Here is a 23349-nt window from a genome sequence, read left to right as displayed (position 1 = left end):
GACAGTTATCTTAACGCAGGACCTCGTATCGTGATCAGCGCTGACAATGCTGAACTGTTGTTGACTCTGAAGAAGTATTGCGAACCAGTTGCGGCAAAAACTATTGTTTTACCGGCTTGTCCAAAGAACATTTGCCTCCGGTTGTCTGATCAACAACTGCATAATGCTGTAAAGAATTTCTGTATGACCGAAAGCGTGGGCCTAGCTTTGGCTCGGTAAGTTGGAGCCGACAAAGATCGTAGTGTACGCGATTTTCTAAAAAAACAGCCGTTCAAGCAGGCTTGTTGTGGATGTTTGACTGTGTCGAATTTCCTGAAAAACGATTCATTGCGTAGAGACAATTGACTTGCTTGGAGCGCAGCTTGTCCAAGAAACCGGAATTGTATGCAAACGTCCGTCAGCAAATATTAAACTATCAAGCTGCTAAGCTAACAGCAGTCATTCAAGAAGGTTGTAGTATTTCCCGTTATGTGTACTTTAGAATCATAATAGACCCGGAAACGTTCGGGTCGTATAAAACGCTGCAGCTAAAACTGGTGGTGCGTCCCTGAATTTGGTGCTTCTGGCAGTGCTGACCCTTTTTACCCCGCTATCATCTTTGTTGTTTAGGTTTCGTCAACGACAGATTGCCATTACGTGCCCCGACATAAAAGAAATGGTCCACCAGATCGTTAGCCGGCCAGAGGACCAACTAGCTCAGCGCTTCCTGTGTCGGAACTATCCGGAAAATCCGATCAACTACGGCTAGAAACATGCGTACTTTGATCGAAGGATCATTTTAGATCACTTGTTTAAAAGTTTAAGGGTAAGGATACTTATGCCTATTTCTTTGTCATCTTCATTTTTTCTTGGACGTACGTTACAATCAACCTATTTATATTTATTTCCAACATTAAAATTCTAAAGTTTTTAAAAAGGTGTAAATTTCAATTATGAGCTATTTTCAAATATGACGCTAATTTTCACGACCAACGACGGAGTCAGCGATCGAGAGAACAAACAAGCGGCGAAAATACCGCGAAGGCAAAACTACTACTGAGTGCTGTTGCGGCAGATGAAGAGCCAAAAGGCAACACCACAAAAGCAGAAAACGGTACACTGGCACTGGCCACACCAGACCAGCTAGGTTTGACAAGTCATTGACTCGAATATTATCTGGTGTGGCAAGCATCGGTCAGTCTGTAAATGATTGCGATGCTGCTGATGCTACTCGTGCTAGTTTTGTAATAAGCACGCGCAGAGTGACCTTGAACCAGCAACGTGTAATAGCAAGATATTGAGTTTTGACATAACGATTTTCTTTTTTGTGGTATTCAGAACAACTTCAACAAAAGCAATTTTAAAATGCACCATCACACCAACTCAATACGTTTTTAATTATTAGTTAGTTGTTTGGAGGCTAGCTAATATAGCGATTCATCGATGAAAAAAAAAACGAAAGGAAAAATCCTTTGCTCCTGAGAATGGACAAGAAGTTTGAGTCCTCTAATAACGTCATAACCCTAAAACAGACTTTATGTTGGTTAGATAAAATAATGATGTTGGCACGGTATTTAGGTTGATTAGCAAGTCGGATGAATTTTCCATTTATAAATCGTGCCGTAAAAATAAAGATTAGATTATGGGAGCCTCGTTGAGACTCTTTCGCGTTTGAGGTGGTGCAGGACATCTAGAATATCTACGGACGGTCTTGGAAATTTTAATGTGAAAGAAACACCCAACAATATCACATTCGCCTTTTCTTATTACTCAATTTAAACTATTATACAAGTTGCACCCTTTCCACCCTTGTTGTCGTGTGCCCTTTCCAAACTATCGCCGAAATCAATGAGACAATAAAAAAGTTCAACACTCACCTGTAGTTCGGCACGATCAACGTCCCACTGAGACCGCTCCAGCTCGAACCGAGCCCACTCGTGCTGGATGAAGTGCAGTATGCCCGGAATCGAGTACTGCGTCGGCGAGGCCTTGTTGTTCTGGTCGTCCTGGCCATTGCCGCCGTTTCCTCCCATGCCGCCCGGTTTGTTGTTGTTCATGCCGCCGCCCATGGAATTGTTGTTGTTGTTGTTGGCCATGCCGCCAAGACCACCGGCGCTACCTCCCGCCTGGATACCCGAACCGGCTCCGCCAACACCGATTCCAACCAGCTGACCACTGCCACCATTCTGGTGGTTCAGTGCCGAATTTTCATCCATTCTTTCGTCGATTCTGTTAATTCTCATGACATGTCCACCATTGATCACAAACCGGCACGAAATGGATGACGGGCGGGGAACTTCTTGCGTCACACGAATCGAACCGTCGTCGTTCGCGCGATTATCCTTTTAACTAACTTCGTTTTGTTTTTCTTCTTGTTTATTGGGAGTCTTCAGCCAACGAATACAATCGATTTACACTAGCACTAGATGGGCAAATGGGAAAAATAAGCTATGGCATGGCAGTTTTACAACACTGTTTCAATTCTATAGAGATACGGTACAATAAAAAGTTGGGTAAGTGTCTGTCAGGTTGCCTTGCGCTCAATCGATGATGCATCGTACCTTTGTTAGAACCGAGGGCCACCTTCTAACTGCAGGTGGTTTAAGCATGGTTCGAAATATGTGACACAGTGCTTGTAGTTTTCTGAGTACCGAATAGTATATCCTGATGAATGGATCTTCAAATTCCTGAAATTCAACATACTTCACATACAAAATATCGAACTATTTGTTTTAATAATTTGAACTGGATATTATTCTACATAAGGTACACTGGGGGAAGTGGAAAAGGAAAAATCAGTGCATGTTTGAATTTGTGTAAAACCAGTTTAAATGATCAAAATGCATTCAATCAAAGTGGGCTATCAAAAACAGTCAATTTTGCACGAACTGAGTGGTAATTCATACCATTTTGGTTGCTTGAAATTTATTGAAAAAGATTAAAAAATTAGGAGTTGTTTTTACACTCAACCCAGTGGGATGGGGTAAGTGGAAAACCCATGTTACCTAGACTTTCAATTGTGATGAGTAGTTACATATAACTAAAATCAAAACGGTAATTGCTCTGAGTATATTTTGTTGAATAATTTCATTGGCATAACGGAATAGGTCCCCAAGTAATTCTCGTAATAGATAGTGGATGGCTGGTTTTGCCTTCTCGAACATGAAGTGTACGTAAAACAGACCGCATCGTGCTTTCGTGCTGTGCGGTTCTATTTTCTCTCTTTGCTGAAGGAAGTTTTTAATACTACCCGAAGCTATTTTTTTCAACAGTGCTTCTCAGCGCTATTTGATCCCGTTACGATCTTTGCAAGGACCCGTGCCTTCGTTTTACGTTGGACCCGTTTGCGGAAGTAAAATTCCGACAAGCGGTGGTAATCCTGCAGGGACACCGTTCTAGGAAAAAACCTCTTAGAGGGTCACGTCTCCACGCTCAGAAATGAGCATTAATAAAAACAAGAGGAAGGGGAAGTCTCTGAATTCTCCACTTCCTTCTAAGAAACAAGGTTTCAAGACCGTCCTGCCAAAGCGCGGAAAAAATAGAAGGAAGCTGGAGACTTCAGATGTTCCTTTTAACTCTAACATTGGAAATAATTCTTCGAAATGAGCAATCAGTTCGATTTGATTAATGACGAAATTGAGCAAATTGAATCTACCTCTAGCCCGAGTGATTCGATTCATGCGAAAAAACAAAGGATTCCGCCAATTGTGGTATCTGTTGCCGAGTTTTCTGGCTTTCGGAATGAAATCTTGAGTAACCTTCAGGGGATCAAGGTTTCATTTCAGATTGCCAGGAAGGATGACTGCCGCGTTTTGCCGGGATCCTTTGACGATCGCAAACGTCTTCTTCAGTATTTAACTGAGAAGCGCCATAAATTCTTCACATACGACGACAAAACTGAGCGATTGTTCAAAGTCGTCTGAAAGATCTCTCCAGTTATGACAAATCACTGAATGAGATTAAAATTGAGATTTCTGATTTACTTGGATTTTTACCAGTCCAAGTAATTGAGATGATACTTCGCTCTGGTACTTCCCAGAGGGGTATTTCTCGAGAATTTTATATAGCTCACTTTAACAAAAGTTAACTAAATAATATGAAAAGTTTGGAAAAGGCCTGTATTATGTCCCATGTCCGTGTTACATGGGAACATTTCCGCAGGACTGGGGAAAATTTCCAAAACCCCACACAGTGCCGTAAGTGCCAAAAGTGGGGTCACGGAACTAAACATTGCCACATGGATGCTAAATACATGATTTGTGGTGGAGCCTCTCACGCAAAGGACGCCTGTCCTGTGAGAGTAGATTCCAATAAATTTAAATGTGCCAATTGTGGGGGCAATCATAAATCCGATTTCTGGGAATGCCCTTCACGCAAAAAAGTTTTGACTTCCCGTGCAAAATGGATGACGGGAAATTCCAATAGGATTCCAGATTCGCCGGGTAAACATATTTCAAACGCTCAAAATCCGCAATCATTTGCCGGTCGAGCAATTCATACCCACCACATTCAACGAACAAATTTTGCTCCTACCTCTCACCGGGTAACGAGCAGTTCGTCGAATTCTAATTTTTCAAAATGGAGCCCAATTCCACTATCATCTACTCAAAAACATGAATACCAAGCACCAGAGGAACACAACGACAACTTGTCATTGTGACTATTCATATCGAATGTTGCAAATGAAGTTACTGAACATGAGATAGCTGAGATGGTTTCAAAAGCTATAGGAGTGAAAGAAGTGCGATCTGTAAAATGTTTAGTTCCTGGTTGGAAAAATATTTCTTCGTTGGACTATATCTCTTTCAGAATGGATGTCGATGAGAACTATCGCGATGCTGCTATGAACGTTTGCAATTGGCCGAACGGAATTCGTTGTCGAGAATTTATTAACTACAGAAAAACCACTTGGCGACCACATCGCAGCAGTGTTTAATAAACGAAACGCAATATCTTCTGTTTTTCTGTACTAAAATTCAACATTAGTGTAAATATTGTCTATACATGTTTGGTAATCTATTATGTTTCATCCAGGTTATCTTCACATGCTTTGTATTTCATTGTAATTTTTGATTGGCTAACGTTCTAGTATTTAAGTATACATCATTGTGGCAAAATAAGCCTGTTGATGGAAATATACAAATAAACAAATAAATTCAACTCCATTATTATTAACGACGATCTTCAGCTACTGATCCGTCTTAAAAATGTGAGGCAAAGGCAATACCAAAGAACTCGCGATCCCTCGTTGAAAGTTATTTGGCGAGATTTGCAAAAAGAAATTAAAACGTTTCGCTATTCTGAGAAATATAAACTCTGAGAATAATGTTTCGAAGTTGGATCCCAGTTCGAAACCCTTTTGGAAATTAACGAAAATTCTCAAAAAACCTCAAAAGCCAATTCCAGCGCTTAAAGAGGGAAATAAAATTTTATATACAAATGAGGAAAAGGCTCAAAAACTTGTTCAGTAGTTCAAGAGTGCCCATAATTTTAGTCTAGGTCTCACTAGTCCAATTGAGGATCAGGTTACATGGAGCTTCGAAGACATTCTCAATCAAGTTGTTTTTGACCCTTCTTTGGGAACTAATTTGGAAGATCTGAGTGAGATCTATTACTAGAAAATTTAAAAATATGAAAGCCCCGGGTGATGATGGTATTTTCTTCATACTTATCAAAAAACTTTCTGAGAGCTCTTTATCCATGTTGGTTATTTTTTACCAAATGTTTTCAATTGGCATACTTTCCATATAAATGGAAAACGCCAAAGTTGTTGTTGTCGAGATGGTATGTAGAAATGCACTATAGGACTACTGCTAGATCAAAAAATTCTTTTAAAAGTCACATTGAAGCAAGCCAAATGTAACAAATATATTAAGTGTATGTATCTACTTATAAACAGAAAATCAAAACTTTGTCTCAAGAACAAACTGTATTAACATGTTGTATGCTGTGCCAATATGGACTAGTTGCTGCAATACCAGAAAGAAGGCACTTCAGAGGATTCAAAATAAAATTATGAAAATGATTCTGAAGTAGCCTCCGTGGTATAGTACCAATGAACTTCATAGAATTTCTAATATTGAAACATTGCAACAAATGTCCAACAAAATAATTTCCAATTTTAAACAAAAATCGTTGCAATCTTCTATTGCAACGATTAGCTCCTTGTACCATTAGTATAAATTAGGTTAAATTTAGTTTAAGTTTAAAACATTGTAGTTCCTACATGGTTAAATTCAAATAGAGGAAAAATTCTAACTGCCAGAGGCAATTTAAATGTATCAATAATAACTAAAAATGTAACATCTATATACTTGGAAACTACTGAACCGATCGGCGTGAAAATTTGTATGCAGATGTTTTTGAGGCCGGGGAAGGTTCTTAAGATGGTTCGAGACCCCTCCCCACTTTGGAAAGGTGGGCTCCCATACAAATGAACCTGGAATTTCTGCATAACTCGAGAACTAATAAGAGAATAAAACAATTTTAGGCGAAACAAAGTTCGTCGGGTCTGCTAGTAGTAAATAAGGATGATAGTGTTAAGAAAACGAGCAATGGGTAATGTTTTAAACATTACCGCGAAAAGACGTAGGTCTTGTATAAACGTAACGTATTTTTGAATCTATGGAACTTGCTTATAGGTATCAATATTGGAAATGACAACTTCCATGATGTGTTGAATTATTACCCGAGCAGGAGCGACGACCTCGATAACAGAAATTGGTATGATTTAGCCTTGCATAAGAGGTAAAATACCAAAAAATAATACCAAAAAAATATATGCAGAATGCTTGATGCATACCATGCTTAAGTATTTCAATACCAAACGAATAATAATTGGTTATGCATTTGGTATTAAAATTCAATTTAATAACTGAGTTTGTTACGGCTTAAGTATTGTGCATATTAGTTTTTGGTATTATTCCTCTGGTATTTTACCTCTTATCCAGGACTAGTTCATAACAGAGTATGGTTTTAATAACAGCATTAGGTATCATTTTTTTTTTTTTCGAGAGTTGACCAGTTCAGGGCTGGTAGCGACCATTGCCGCTCAAAATAGTGACTTTAGTGACCAAAGCTGACGAAACAGGGACCAAATAGTGACTTTCAGTTGCAGAAAAAGTGACCAAATAGTGACTTTCAGTTTCAGTTGCAATTTCGATGAGACGAAATTAATAGTTTCTGGGTCGAGGAAAAACATTTTTTTTCGTGTTTTGTGGTGGAAAACAATTTTTAACTCACCACTATCTCATAACGAACTCAAAAACGAAAATCATGCACTTTTGCCCTCTCTTTTTATTCCAAGGAAATTTTATTATATATCAGTCAAAAGCAGGACTACTCAAAACTATGAGTAGTCCTGCGAACAAATCAAATGTTTGCGCCACTGGAAGTGAGCGAAGCATAGTTATCTATCACTCATCAGAAGACCTGGGGTGGCATTGCGCATCTCAATTCAAACGTAATTCTTTCGAGTCGAACATGTTTGGCATTACGGCTTTCGATTCGATCTCGAAAACGACTCATCGTTCGAGTATGCTCGAGGAGGTACAAGAATGATGAGATGTTTTGGCATTATGAAAACTCGATAGCACACTGAAAAACGACTAAAGTTGAATGAAAAACACTCGTCACCTTTATAGTTTCAAATGTTGTTCGAGAGTCATTTCTTGCTGAAAGTTTTTATTCATATTTGTTATTATTTCTCGACTGGAAGAGAATAAATATTTCATTATTGTATCTTGAAGGAAAGAATGTCATTAGTATACCTACTTTTAGAGTTTCCAGACAATATGCAATCTCTAAGTATCCCGAAATCCGCGTAAAAACGACTTCAACTAAAATCGTGTTTTTTTGCAATTTTCTCGTATTTCTTGACGATTTCGATAAACCGCGTGAAAAATCTTTGGGAAAAATCTGCGTAAACACGTGTATATTCCAAAATCTACGTAAAAATAGTTGAGTTAAATAAAAAAAAAACAGATTAATCCACCTATAGTGAGATTTTGACCCTTCCTTAGTTACAAGCAAATATACTCCAGTATTTAAAACGAAATAAAACTACTCAGCCTGCGCGCATGCGCAATGCCACCCCTGTTTTCCTTCCCCGAAAAATTATTTCTAGGCAAAAATCTGCGTGAACGAACATTTTCTACTCGTAAGAATGAGTGAAAATTATGATCACTGGATTAGCTGACCACCCACTTAAGAAAGATGCAGATTTGCTATAGGTTTAAGAAGTTTTTGGAATTGCGAAAGGAACATCAGTACGGATTGTTTTGGTTGAAAACGAAACAAAACTTATGAAAATTCAGTTACAACGAACTGGGATTCAACGCTCGACCCTCTGCTTATAATGCTGGACCGTCGGGCTAACAAATCTAACAAAATCTAAAAAAAATCACGATTGGAATCTTTATGCTATTTCAAATGCATAAATTATCATCACAATATATTTTGAAAAATTCCAAAATATTGATTTGGGGATCCCTTACATATTCAATGTATCGCCTTTCAATTCGATTGCAGTACAATCATAGATGCAAATATCATTATTTCGATTTTTAAATATTTTATTAGTAATAATATTTTTATTTTACCAAAATATCACGCGCTGAGAAGCATAACTTCGTTAATAACTCAACAGTTACAACCGTGATTGTTGCGTGTGGAGCAAGATACAATAATTTCTTATCACATCAAACCATTAAATCATCGGCAAACTACCGCAATTCGCTACACTACAGTGTACTGATACAAAGAAAACATTGACGTAGAGAAATAGATTGATGCAGTTACGCCCCTATGATTCTAAGCACGTGGTTTGTGATAAAACAATTTTCTGTTATAATAAAAAGTGATAAGCATGTTTGTTTTAGGTATGCACTAAATAACAAGCCTTCCATCAACTATTGGTTACCCTGATGCACCAGGAAGAATATCTAAAATTGAAAAGATTAATCTGAACCGCCAATAGTGCCAATAGGGGATACTGGGCACTTAATCCACTTTTCTCATTTTCGATGTATCTCAGCGCATGCAATCTTCAAAATTGGGGGAACTTTATCCCCTTTACATAATATCTATATCCTTTCCCGTCAAAAATTGCATCTCGTTTTATTGTCTCAATCGATTCTTTGGCTTATATGAGAGATCTAACTATTTTAAAAATCGAAAACCAAAGTTGAAAAAATGCGGCACGTGTGACCCGGTCTTAAAAATTCACTTGCTGTCTGTTCAAAATCAGGTGGATGTTAGCCCAATCTTGAAAAACAGCACTTTTTTAATATTTTGTTTTAAATTTAAAAATACTTAGAGGCGTAATAAATATCGGTTCTTTGGGAAAGTTGACTTTAAATAGAATAAAGAATCGATTGGGAAAATTTAAATTTTGACGGAAAGGTCAATTTGCTCCTGGTGAAATTCCAATAAGAGCAGCGAGTAAAATGGCTGGCGACGTTTCAGCGCGATCATTTTCCCCAGACCAACCATTTTATTTCCTCCATGAAGAAAGCATCATCCGACTTAGACATAAAGCTTCATGCAAAAAGAATCAATAGTTTCAAAATAGTTGAAAATAGTGACGTTTTGCGAGAAAAGTTGACTTTAGTTACTTGAGGTCGAAAAAAGAGACTTTTTAGTGACTTGCCCGAAAAATTGACCAAGTCACTAAAAAGTGACCCGCTACCAGGCCTGCCAGTTGTAGTCTTAATAGACTGGTATCTCGACTGGGCTCTCCATTTGATACACAATACTAGCAGACGACTCAAGCTATGTTGCTCACTAGGTCACTGCGGTCTGGGTTCGTATTGTGATCATACCGATACATTTCCCTTCCCGCAGTCTGTCAGTTTAAAAACAAATAATAATAATAATGAAAGCTCATCACGCGCATGAATGTTTTCCGAATAATTAACATGTAAAGTTGATTTAATGTTTTCTTGGAGCCGACATTCAATACCGAATAGTAGTCTATGTTGACAACGGTGGGTACTGATGCCATCTCCAAGTAAAGGCCGTTCTACAGCGATTAACGCAACGGCGCATCTTGACAGTAATTCTGTATTCTCTGTCAAAACGCGTCACCGCGCCCACCACCGCAGCCGAGCCATAACACTTTGATGTAATGTGACGGGATCATACTAGCGGACTTTGTTTCAACATGGAATAATTTAAATGGTATCGTAAATATACAATAAATTAATTTAAGTACTATTGCAATAAATCGACATATTAATCTGAGAGCTTCCATTATTTTGGCGGTTGATCAAGATTATGGCGTCATATCCTTTACAGTACTGTCTGATATCATAAATTTCAGTAGTCAAATGGTCATGTTCTATTCCGCTCTTCAAAATTCAAGTCTTTAAAGTCTGGTCCAAGATTCAGTTATCAATGGTATGGTAATGCTTCATTGCGTCTATTTCCTAGCTAAATGAATGAATTTTACGATTATGAAGCATTGATTTATATGAATAACATCATTAAAAATATGTACTACTCGTTGGATAGTCAATTCTATTATTGTGAGTTGTATAATTAATGTAAAACACTACTTGTCTTCTATATTTTAGATCTGTTATTGTCATTGTGTTGTTGTCGGTTGTCTGTCTGTTATGTTTCAACATAAAGGTCTTTTATAACTTTGTCTTATTAGTGTTTTAGTCATTGTTAGATACAGTATGTATAAAACTACAAAAGAATGGTTGAGTATTGCCTTACAAATCCTATGTCCTTCTTCTATCTATCAATATCTGATTTCTCCTTTTATCAATCTCTTTTTCTCTTTTATAATCTCAACCTCCACTTTTTTCTTCTGTCTCACTTCTATCTCAGATTTTCAATTTAATATTTTTCTATCCAATAGTGCAGTAAACTTCTACCTTGGCTGCTCTAAACCATTTCTGAAACAAAAATTTAAAAAAAATAAAATTCTGTTTAATTACTGAATCTAAAATGTTCAATATTATTATTTCATTTTGTGATCAATCTATTTTTTTAATCCTACGTTTTTCTTGGCTGATTTCTGGTTTGCTATGACATTACTATTTTGAATTTTTCAACCTGATGTAAATCCTGATAAGTCTAAATAGTTCTCCACTCCCAATTGAAAACATTCTGAAAATTGAATGTCTCTAAAATACAAAGTAGACTTCTCAATTTCAATCTATATTACAACCTATCCTATCCTACCTATGGCCACGCGTTGATAAATTTCCCGACCCCTTGGAGAGTGCTAATGAGCCCTAGCGGATCCTCCATGTAAAGAGCTATACCTGATAAATATGCCGGGACATACGATCAGGAACTCAGTCTGCAAAGCAGCCGATCCACTGTGAATCGTTAGAGGCGCACTGAAGTGCTCCAAATGTGATATGATACACAGATGAATATTATCTTCAGTACCGTCAACCCCCGTGACCTTGGCTAGGGAATAACAGCATTAGGTATCATTGAGCCAATTTCTCCTGCTCGGGTAGCAATTTGTTTATTTTCAAAATTTCTGGAAATAAAACTAATTATTAAATAGGGTAACTGGCGGTAATGTTGGCCCTGGATGTAACATTGGCTCATCACGCAAATTTATCAATATTTCAGCGATTTGTAGGGAGATATTAATCACTGCCTCTTGTTTCGTTGACTTATGCAGGCTGGCTGCGCTAGAGTTTTTCTTTTGCCCAATAAATGAGTTTTCTGAATGAACATACCTGCTTTCGCACATCAGATGAATAGATAACAACCACACTATGTCAGCTATCATTTTTATTTCACAATTTCCATTAGTACAGTGACATAATTAACTAAAACTTTTTTGGACAATACTGGGGGCACCCGTAGCCAAATGGTGGCATGCGCTTTCGATTTGCAGCACTACGTTAGTACAGGTGAATTTCTAAAATCAAAACATTCTCACCAATAACCAGTACCGTGACCTGCCCTAATTCCGCGCATTGCACATTGCCTAATACCGTGGATTTTATCCAAATTGGTGAATATAGAGGTACTGTCTGTCATACACATCACATTATTTGGTGAAATACACAAATATATATATATCAGCAAATGTTAGCAAATTATTATTGTGGGTATTTGTGATGTAAATTAGGCGCTAAAAAATAAATGTGAAAATGTATGGCTCGACCAGCCAAAATTTGCATCCACTTAGCGAAACGCCTAAAATTATAGTTTTATTTCCAAGTCTTGTAACTTGATTTTTAAATGATATTTACTTCCAATATCTCATTGAGCCTAGTTTTACAGCTATAAAAAATGAGCTGGGTACTGAAATGATATTTGAATTTCTTGTTTTTGCATTTTTATTGATCAAAACAATTGTCGCGGTATTAGGCCTTCTTCGCCAGTAGTGCCTAATACCGTGACTAAACCATACCGTGAAGTTGATACTCAGAAAAATAAAACGTAACGATCACATTGAATACATAGCCAACAGGACAATATCGTATAGGTATTGAAACATTCATATTAAATATCTACGACATTTTATGCGTAGGATTACTAGGGAAGCATCATTCAGATGAATTATATATTGCAATATGTATTATTCCAATACTTCCTCAAAGAGAAACTTCTGTTGGAAGACTTGAAGATGGTATACATCTAATGAACATACAAATCGTCTTTATTGTGTCGTTCAGCACATACGAATACAATATCATTTATGCGATATTTACCACAGACTATAGACGTAAATATTTTTCCTGTGCAGTTTCCTTTAGAAATGAAGGTAGAGTATTTTTCATCTGAATACAAATCCTCCCATTGTCTTCAAATCTACTTAGACACTCGATTGGATATCATCTATCTAAAACCTAAATAAATGTGAAGTAAATTATTTGAAAAATTAATAAACGCTTTTAAACCGTCAATATTGAGAAATTGCTAACTTCCCAAGGAAATGATTCTTTTCCCAGTAGGTATCTGTGTAAAATAGTAAATGTTTATGACGTTTTTTAGTATGTATGACAATTTAATTGAAATTTGTATATGATTCAATTATTTACATATTTTATTGTAAATGTTTTTTTTTTTCGTGAGTTGACCAGTTGTAGTCTTAATAGACTGGTATCTCGGCTGGGCTCTCCATGTGATACACAATACTAGCAGACGACTCAAGCTATGTTGCTCACTAGGTCACTGCGGCCTGGGTTTGTATTGTGATCATACCGATACATTATTCTTTCTATCTACAGTCTGTCAATTATAAACCGAACAAATAATGGAAGCTCAACATGTACATTAGAGTGATTCAAATTTTGACTTTTTTGCTCCTCTATGCTTAAACGATGGCATTTGCCATTTTAATAATCGTCCTAAATTTTTAGCTAATTTGGATGTAATTTCACTGAACACAAGAAGTTTGAAGCTTGTATGAAAATTACTATGAAAACAGTAACTTTTGTGAAAAACCGTTCCCCATCATTGCCCATTAAGTTCTAAAAATGTATGAATACGTTAGCAACATAGAAAATTTAACAAGGGAAAATATCGTCGTTGTTGCTAAACGATTTGATGCTGGCAACAAAAGTTATTAGGGAAATACTGAATTGTGAGAAATTCAATTTAACACGTAAAAGAATAACATCAATATCAATAATGAGCATTTCTGTTTTCTTTATAATTTTGCTCACAAAATTCAGATTGCTTCGCAACAACAACTGACTTTCAGCTTAGGATCTATTCTGAGCGATTCCAAGCAACAGCATCAAAATTTAAGAAAATTTTTAATTCATGATTTTCTATTGAGTTGAAACTTTGCACAGTTTTTCAATTTCATCTAAATCGTCATTTTTCGATATCAAATCTTCATATTGAGTCACGACTAACTTTTCAAAAGGGTGTATGTGAAAATGGTTCAAAAATATTTAAAAAGCTGCACAGCAAAAACGGAATGTTCGATTGTTATGATTTTTTCAGCAAAGTTAGACAACTAAATGGTGATTCTTAAGAAAATGTGCACAGTAAAAAAAAATTTTTTGCCTTTTAAAATATCATTTTGTCACAAAAACTCAAATATCTCAAAACCCTATCTTTTTCGAACGTAATTTTTTAGGAAAACGGTCCATTATATTAGCTATCTACCATAAAAATTTGGTGATGGTAAACTAATAAACAAAAAAGTTATGACATTTCAAACATTTCACAATTTTCACATATAGTAAACAAAAAAATTTCCGTGTATTTTTTTTCAAGAATCGCAGTTTGATGCTGATTTTATTGTTAAGGGCCTTGCGTGAGTTAAACAAGTTGTTTGTATGATATTCCATATTTATGTATTCATCGATATTATGTATATTATATGTATAAATATTATATGTATAAATAAATAAAATGAATTAATATTATCCTAAGTATTAAATTAAATGTGGCAGTTACACAATGTTGTTATAGAAACTCTAAGAGTTTTGGGTTTGAATTTTGGTATGGGTTATGATATCATGAAAACAGTTTATTAATACTTATTTTTTATTTATTTTTATTCAAATTTTTAAAATATCGAACACTTTTGAATTATTATCAGCACAGTTTGAGTATAGTTTTGCTTTAATTTTATTTTCCGACAATGGAATGAAACAGTGAAATTTTTGGGTTCCTTGGATCGTTTTCGCGTTATTAAATTGCTCGCTGAGCTCTGAAGCCTTTATTTCGTACTCTTCAGTAGTAGTAAAACAAAATGATAATTTGGTTAAATCTTTTCTTTTCTACGATTTGCCCAATCAAAAGTTCTTTCGCAGTTTTAATTGGATGCTCACGTTCTTTGGCTAAACTTGCTCTTGTGGCCATGCGCTTTATTGTTCCTCCAATAGCATCACAAGGACCTTTGCCATGTGATGTAGCAAAAAATGCCATTCTGCATCAATTCCGTACATTGATTTAAATTGACATAGGCTCGAAAAATTCTTACGGTTTTTGTACTGCGACGCTGCTCCATCAGACATGAAATATATCTTTTTGACTTCTTCATGCTTATCAACGCGTAAAAAGTTAATCATTTTTTCAATGAACAAGTTTACGGATACTGAATCGTGTCTTAAATCTTCGGAAATTATAATAAAACTTAAGTGTTCAATTTGCGTACTTCCATTAAAATAAATAACGAATGGATGAATTGTAGCTTGTTGTACGTTCCAGTGATGGGACTGCACTTCATCTTGCAATACAAAGCTGTAATTTTCAGAAACATCACAACTGACTAAAATTCACCATTTTGTAAATGTATTTTTCGTATTTTTTAAAAAGCTGGATTGTTCTGTTTTAATGAAATCGTGAGCGATTAAACTTTCTAATTTCAAGCAAAAATATGACACAAACTCATCTACAGGTTTTACAATAGTTTCTATGTCACACCTATCCGTGGTCACCCATTGCTCAAATGATAACTGATCAATATATTTTTCTTCAAACTCAGCGAATAAAGTATTTTCCAATGATGAAAAATCTGGACAATCCGAACAAGATCGTAGATAGCAATTTGATGTTGTATTTTCACACAAAAGACTACCAGTTAACATTTTAATATCCTTTGTTAAATTGATTCTTTTCAAACTATGTAAAATAAGATTAATATTCTCATGGGTTGTGCACACACACACATTATGTGTTCCTGAATTGGAAAGAAGCTTACATTGCCTTGGCCGAAGGCTTGCAAATGAGGAAAAACCTATTTTAATATTATCGTGAATTTCCTTGAAGCGTGTGTACGCTTCTTTCAAAGTCGTCATCATTAATCGTTTTTGGATTGCTTGACGCTTTCCATCTTTTTTTACTGATACATAATCTTTTTGACCAGGCATAGCTCGACTTACTGCATCATCTTCAAAATATTGAACTACTATTTCTTTTGTCTCATCTGTTAATGCAGTACTAGACCTAGTATTTTTGGTTGAAAGACAGTTATTCTTCAATTGTTTTGCCTCTTTTACTGTATTTCTATTGGTTTTGAACTCATCAATGGCATCCTGAATAGACCACGAACTTGGCAGCATCGACAAAATCAATAATTTTTCTTTCCTTGTCGTGGCTGCATTCGAGAACCTTTCCTTCATATTTATAATTACCTCATCGTAGTCTGTATTTTCCACATCATCAGGTCCTAATTTGAAGAGGTTTCTTCGTACAGCTTCGTTTATTTCACGGTATTTTTTCTCCGGGTAATAAACGTAGTCCATCTTACTCCATTTAATCGGAGTCACTTTTATCCCAGCTATGCCCTCGTTAAAGCGTTCAATGTTGACCCTTTGGATACACTCTTCTTCCGATTGATTTGTTGAAACAGATTTCGCTGATGGTACGGTGGCAAGGCTCTCAGCACTTAATACTTCTGGTAATTCCTCAGTTGCTGTCGATACATCTGGCAATTCCTCAGTTGCTGTCGTTTTCGAACTTCCTGCGCTCTGCTCAACCGATGATATACAGATTGCTCTTTTGTCAACGTTTAGACGGCAGGACGTGCAAATGCGTAAATTTGTATTCAATGTGGACATTGGAGCATAACCAGTCGCTTTCAGTTTATCTATGGTGCTTTCGGTGAGATTTCGTAACTCTTTTGAACACCTTTTCCATCAAACGGCCTACAACAGTTGAGAAAGCGGCTACTCATGTTGTTCGTAATATTTCAATAAACAAAATCACTTTTAAGTTTTTACTGACTAGTTTGGTGTCATTTGCTTGACCGAAGAAAAAATTACTATAAGATCTTTAACAACCTTAGTGGTAGTATTTTTTGCTTTTTCGTGAGCATTGTCATGGTATGTACCTCTCATGCATTTGTTGTGGTTGAAGATACCCGTTTCCTCCCGATCATAAAGTCTATTCTCTAAGAGGTATATTTTTTGCAGGTAAACTATAGACGTACACGTGTATATAAATCTTTGATTTTGCAGCTTTTGTCTTAAAAATAACATTTCTGATATGTTTCTATCAACGTTATTATCAACAGGTTTCAACACTATTAAAAGAATTTTTCGCCAGTCACGTGCAATGAAAATTATGACACTATCAATACTTTTGATCACAACACTGGATCGTGTCTAAGTTTCACGTCCCTTAACAATAAAATCTGCATCAAACTGCAATTCTCGAAATAACTTACACAGAAAAAAAAATTTTTTTACTAAATGTGAAAATTGTGAAATGTTTGAAATGTCATAACTTTGTTTATTAGTTTACCATCACCAAATTTTTATGGTAGATAGCTAATATAATGGACCGTTTTCCCTAAAAAATTACGTTCGAAAAAGATAGGGTTTTGAGATATTTGAGTTTTGTGACAAAAATGATATTTCTAAAGGCAAAAAAATTTTTTTACTGTGCACATTTTCTTAAGAATCACCATTTAGTTGTCTAACTTTGCTGAAAAAATCATAACAATCGAACATTCCGTTTTTGCTGTGCAGCTTTTAAATATTTTTGAACCATTTTCACATACACCCTTTTGAAAAGTTAGTCGTGACTCAATATGAAGATTTGATATCGAAAAATGACGATTTAGATGAAATTGAAAAACTGTGCAGAGTTTCAAATATTTTCGAAATGGTCGCTCAGGATCGACTGACATGCCCCCGTGGAATGCCTCTTCTATGATGGCGATGCGTTAAATATATTTAAATAGATTCTGGGCTGCTTCACGAAACGATCCTTTACATAAGTGGCAATTCTCATAGTAATTTTCATATAACCTTCAAACGGCACGTGCAAAACCCACCTAGAACCAATTCAGCTAAAAATTCTGGAGGACTATTAAAATAGCAAAAACAATCGTTTAAGGATAGGGGAGCGAAAAAGTCAAAATTTTAATCACTCTAATGTACATAGATGTTTTCTGAATAAGTAGTTAACATGTAAATTTAATTATTAGTTACTTGGAGCCGACATTCAATACCTAATAGTAGTCTATGTTGACAACGGGTGGTACTGTTGCCATTTCCAAGTAACAATTTCGAATAAAGATGTAATGATATCATTCTGGTAGGGTAGTTTCAAAATAGATTAATTTAAGTACTATTGTAATAAGTGGACAAATTGGAGAGCTTCCCTTATTTTAACACGGTTGAGTATCGGATGTTTGTCAATACGTCGTCGAGTTAATTGTATCCTATCAGTCACAGTAATGTCATATGTTAAAGTTTCAGTAGTCTAATAGTGATCATTATACAAAATTTCTGTCCAGTTGTTCCGTAATTGCTTTTTTTGGTCAAGTTCTATTCCCTTTTCTAATATTCAAACCTTTATTATTTATTAAAATAATGAGGTCAAAAATTCAGTTATTCAGATTCAGGGTATACAATATTCAATATAATAGTGGATGAACGCATCATATGGTCTATCCTCATTTCCGTGAGTGGTCAAGTTATTAGTCTTGTAGAATAATAGTGGTACTAGTTATTCTCTATCTTGTGAGTGCAATGGTCTCAATTAACTATTCTAAACAGAACTCTGTCTCTTGTCTTTCTGTCCACCGATGGTCATGTATTTATTTTCGTTTTTATTATTTATTTGATATCTTTAAATTTCAGCCATTTATTTTACTATCGGTCATTTATTTTATTATAAGGTAAAGGTCAGCGAATTTGTCTTAATACGAGAAACACTGAGTCATGTCCCCTACATATCCGCTAATTTTTCTAACTAACCTAATAGAAGGAAGAGAGAAACAGTTTGTTTGCGTTGATCCATGCAGCTAGAGAGACTAAAATAAAAAGATTATCGAGAAGATATAATAGATACATTCACTATCTCCAATGCCAAATTAGTAAATCTACAAATTCTACTTTTCACTACTAAAATTCTACTTAAGCTATACGGGTACAAAATGAATTATTGTTAGCTACTACTATTGATTAATTTGGAGGCATGGTACCTCAAGTGTTTGGTATAACTGTTGACCTTATTTAAGTAAGATGTGATAAAAGTTTCTCTACGGAGCTTATTTTCAAACCATTACCATTAAAATAACGATATTCTTGTGAAGGAGATATAAAAATGGAAAAATATCTTAATTTTTAAATTTAGTGTTGAACTTTACCTTCGTTTGAAAAAAGCACTCTATTAAACAACAAAATAAAAATAAAATAAAAATCTTTTTAAGACACTTGAAATATCAACGTCAAGCCCCTTATCCATGGACAGGGGATTCAATTATTTACATATTTTATTGTAAATGTGCTCTTAAACTCATCATTTGAACTTGTTTGATAGGGCACGGTATTAGGCAATTTTCTGCGCGGTATTTGGAATCTTCTTCGGAATGTACGCGGTATTAGGCATATTCATAAGTCAAATGTCGAATACTATTATCTTCATTTTTTATGAGTTGAAGTACAAAACATATTTTTCCCTTCAAATGTATTTAATATTGATTAAAGCGACATAGTTTTCAAGGGTGATTGTTACAAATTGAATTTTATATAGCGAATTTATTGTGGACACGTCCTTAACCCCACGGTAATAGGGCATGTCACGGTACTGGAAAAAATAACCGAAAGCTGCAGATACAATATCCGATGCTTGCGATTAGGTTGCTGAGAATTTTTGTAAAAACAGGTTAATCCACTCAGCGGTTAAGTTTCATTCACAAATTACATAACGCAAAACTCAACCCACACCAAGCCTCTAGCAATGCTTCATGTATGGTAAAACGTCATGTAGTTTGTGAATGGGCCCTCATGATGCTTTTCTCGAATCACGATACATATAATCGCTTTCATTCGCAGAACATACCAAAAATAATTGCCTACCTTACGGCTTCCAAACACGATTCAAGCATCAACCTGGTTCGTGGTTCGATACACCATTTTCTACATAATTTCACAAATAAATTATTCAATTAGTGTATGAATATTAGGGCTTCCATTTTTCCCGGGAATCAACTTCCCGGGAAACGGGAAACGAAATAATAATTAAATAAAATAAAAAATAAAAAAAATTCTCGAAACTAATTCAAAATCGTAGTTTAAATTTTGTCGTAAAATATGATTTTGAAAATATACATTCGACATCAGGGATGCTTACTATTTTGTCCTCAAATGATGAAAGAGTTGTTGAAAGCCTGAGAAAGTTTTTGTTCAGTTCGAAAAGCGTTAACTCCTTCTACAAAACGTTCGCCAAGTATTAGCATCTGCTCTGGCTCGAATGCAAGATCTGCAGTGTCTTGATGAGCTCCGCTATGTGCTTCTTTTCCATAATTTTTTTTTTTTAACTTTTTCTGGTTGTATCCGCATTTTTTTCAGTTTTTGGACAACGACGGCTTCGAGAGACTTATACTCGACGACTTTTTTTGTGCATATAATCTTCAGGTCAACTTTGAAGGATAAACCATTTTTATTCATGTACGTCCACTTGAACACATTTTGTATTTGAAGCATATGAATGAAATATTTGAAATGACAATTCTTCCATTCGAAATAAAAAAGAGTTTTCAGGCGAGTGCTTGATTGTCGTACTTTAAATTTTTTTTTTCAGTCTAACTATGCTTGAAATGCCGAACAGCACCTAAAAATGAAATGTTTCAGAAATATCTCAAAATACAAACGAGTCTTCGGAATACGAGTCTGTTCGGGAATTGAATCCAAAAGGACTGAAGGTCTTAAAAAATCCTTTGACAATAATTGGATTAACCTGCCAAAGCAGTCACTGCTATTGCCTGAATATCTGCGAACATTGGAAGCTCTGCTGTTTCACCACAGACACTCAATTTTTAATTCGACTTCACAACGCTTACCGAGGTTTGAACCTACTGAATAAACGAACGATGGATACAAACTGGTTCTTTGTTTCGCCTCTCTTCAACACGTGTAGGAATGCACCGTATGATTCTGTAGCATTTTCAGTTATAACTTAAATTCTTAAACTTCAAAAGTGAAATAAATAGTAAGATGATGCTTGTAAAAAAATGAAATTGATACCCCAAAATCCGTTATCATCAAATTTAAAAAATAAGACAATTATTACAAAATATTTTAGTATGTTCATTTCCAGGAAATTCGGGAAATTGATACATAAATCCCGGGAATCGGGAATCCCGGGAAATATGATTTCAGGAAATCGTTTCCGGGAATGGAAGCCCTAATGAATATTAAGTTTTATCATCTTTCGCACGAATCCTACAAACATTTTCTCATTCAATAATGGAAAGATACAATGGATCGTATGTTTCATTAGATAAACTTTCAACGTCATTTCATGTGAATAATTTCAAATAAGTCAAATTACTTGACAAATACCTTCATCATAATTTAGATCTATTTTTTTCTTATTGGCATTACATCCCCACACTGGGACAGAGCCGCCTCGTAGCTTAGTGTTCATCAAGCACTTCCACAGTTATTAACTTCAAGGTTTCAAAGCCAGGTTATCATTTTTGCATTCGTATATCATAAAGCTAACACGATGCTACTTTTATGCCCAGGGAAGTCGAGACAATTTCCAATACGAAGACCGGCACCGGGAATCGGTCTGCTTTGTAGCCGCGCGTCATACCGCACGGCTAAGGAGGGCCCACAATTTAGATCTATAATTGATTGCAAAAAGTATTTGATCTGTAAAATGATACCGAAAAAGTATTCTTTCAACTCGGAAAGTTGAAACACGTGAGAGTTTTGAGAGGATTCACGACAGCTGATCGATATAGAGAGGAGTGAAATCAAACGCACGTACCAATCATGAAACAATGCAGGCAGAGTTAAAAACAAGCATCCAATAATTGTATTTATGAATAATTGTGTAATAATATCAGGTTAGTTGGCATAGTTATAACTGTTTATGCATAGTACAAAGCTAGGAATTGCCTAGAATATGTTTTACAATTGGCTTTCTTCAGCGATGCGTTATGCATCATCCCCACCTAAAGCATTGTTTACCTTTTGGAAAAAACGAACAGTGGGTAATGTCTGTGACATAACCGCCAAGTGGACGTAGGACTTGACTTGACCATGCCTTTAAGATACGTAATATGTCCAAATTTCTCACATCAACTATTTTGGATAAATAATCGGCGTTGCATACCATTCCTTGGCAAAATCTTCTCATGAAACCGACACAGAAATCAAATCTACCTCGAACAAAAATCATCAAAAAAAAAATTCAGGAAGTATCTGTCCGGTCACGAAATATTAGCCTCGACAGTGGCAACCTTCCCACTGAAGGACTGCCTGAAATAAACCACAAGTTGGCTCAGCAGGGGATGTAGACTGTATCTCAGCCCTTCCACTGAAGGGCCTTCTAATCCGTGCGATAGCGACTGAAGAAGAACATTATTTTTAACTCTTAGAGCCTTGAAAAAGGCTGTTTGCTTCGGCTAAGTGCAAAAAGTAAGAAAACGATCTTTTCGAATAACCGCGAATTCTTGTGATGGTATAAAAAAGACTGAATGCTCTGCGAGCGAATGCACTTTTCTTTTATACTACTTAATTTTGAATCCTCTCTGCTTCCCAATTGGTGGGCCAATCAGCTGGTGTCTTGTATCCCGCTTCTTTGTCAGCCAAAGCGTCATCATCATCAACGCGTTCGAGAAGGGCTTCTTCTTTTTTTACGCTTGTTGCTCGCTGCTGGCGTCTATTTCTTAACGGGACTTTTCGCTTGATACAGGCCAATAAGCCGGGCATGCGAGCTTAGAGTTGCAGTTCAGGTGGGAAGTAGGGTGTTCTTTTCTGAGACAACATTGTTAGTAGTAGAAGGAAGGAAACACCCGGACATGGGATTTCGGGTGATAAGATTTAGAATTCATAACATGGGACGATCATTCAGTCACGTTCGCTTTGTGTGCGGTCAGTAACAAACAATGTTTTTCTACATATTTTTTTTATCAATGCCAATATTGCATTGATCAATGCATTGATATTTAACGTGTATTTGCTTAGAATTTAGTTTTAAGTCGCGCGGAAATGGCGTGGATTTGATTTTAGTCGGCGCGGATTTGGCGCGGAAAATATTTCAGGATCTCCGTAACAACCCTGCAATTTCTAACCCGAAGGGAATTGAAAGCTTTGATATTGATCTCTATTATTGGCTCTCTGACTGAAGAACCGTTTATTTTTTGGACATACATGCTGCATCATGTGGCTTTTCTTCAGCCTGTCTCGGCTCATCACCGATGCCGGCCGGTCTCGGCTCGACTCTGCTGCTGATGCCAGTATCTGCTCAGTATTGCTGCTTTGTCGGGTAGGGTGGACTGCTGCTGTACTGGCTAGGTTTCGGCTGATGATGGTGGCTTCGATGACTTCATTCCCTGCTAAAAGGTGTGAGTGCTGTTCAATCGATGATGCGGTTGCTTCGCTTGTCCCGGTCAGAATGAAAGGAAAAAATCGCGTTGCGCTATTTTATGGCTTCTCGGCAGACCCAGCGGCTGCTCATTCG

General features: G+C 36.1%; 2 protein-coding genes across 9 annotated transcripts in view; one reads left to right on the top strand and one right to left on the bottom strand.

Moving 5' to 3' along the window:
• Window positions 1–23349, top strand: part of LOC134211989 (uncharacterized) — a 90174-nt gene that overhangs the window by 6854 nt on the left and 59971 nt on the right. The window lies entirely within an intron of this gene.
• The window catches only part of LOC134211986 (striatin-3), an 81934-nt gene that overhangs the window by 52032 nt on the left and 6553 nt on the right, over window positions 1–23349 (bottom strand). For 7 of the 8 annotated variants that reach the window (XM_062689434.1, XM_062689429.1, XM_062689427.1 and 4 more), the window contains one exon: window positions 1857–2401. In XM_062689434.1, the coding sequence (XP_062545418.1) occupies window positions 1857–2222 (366 nt within the window). In that variant the 5' untranslated portion in view covers window positions 2223–2401. Of the gene's footprint in view, window positions 1–1856; window positions 2463–23349 lie in introns of all 8 variants that reach the window. The other variant, XM_062689430.1, reaches the window with a different exon arrangement.

This window comes from Armigeres subalbatus, chromosome 2 (genome assembly GCF_024139115.2).
Source record: "Armigeres subalbatus isolate Guangzhou_Male chromosome 2, GZ_Asu_2, whole genome shotgun sequence".
Lineage (NCBI taxonomy): Eukaryota > Metazoa > Arthropoda > Insecta > Diptera > Culicidae > Armigeres > Armigeres subalbatus.
The sequence above is the reverse complement of the archived record's forward strand: the minus strand, read 5'-3'. Positions and strand labels throughout refer to the sequence as shown.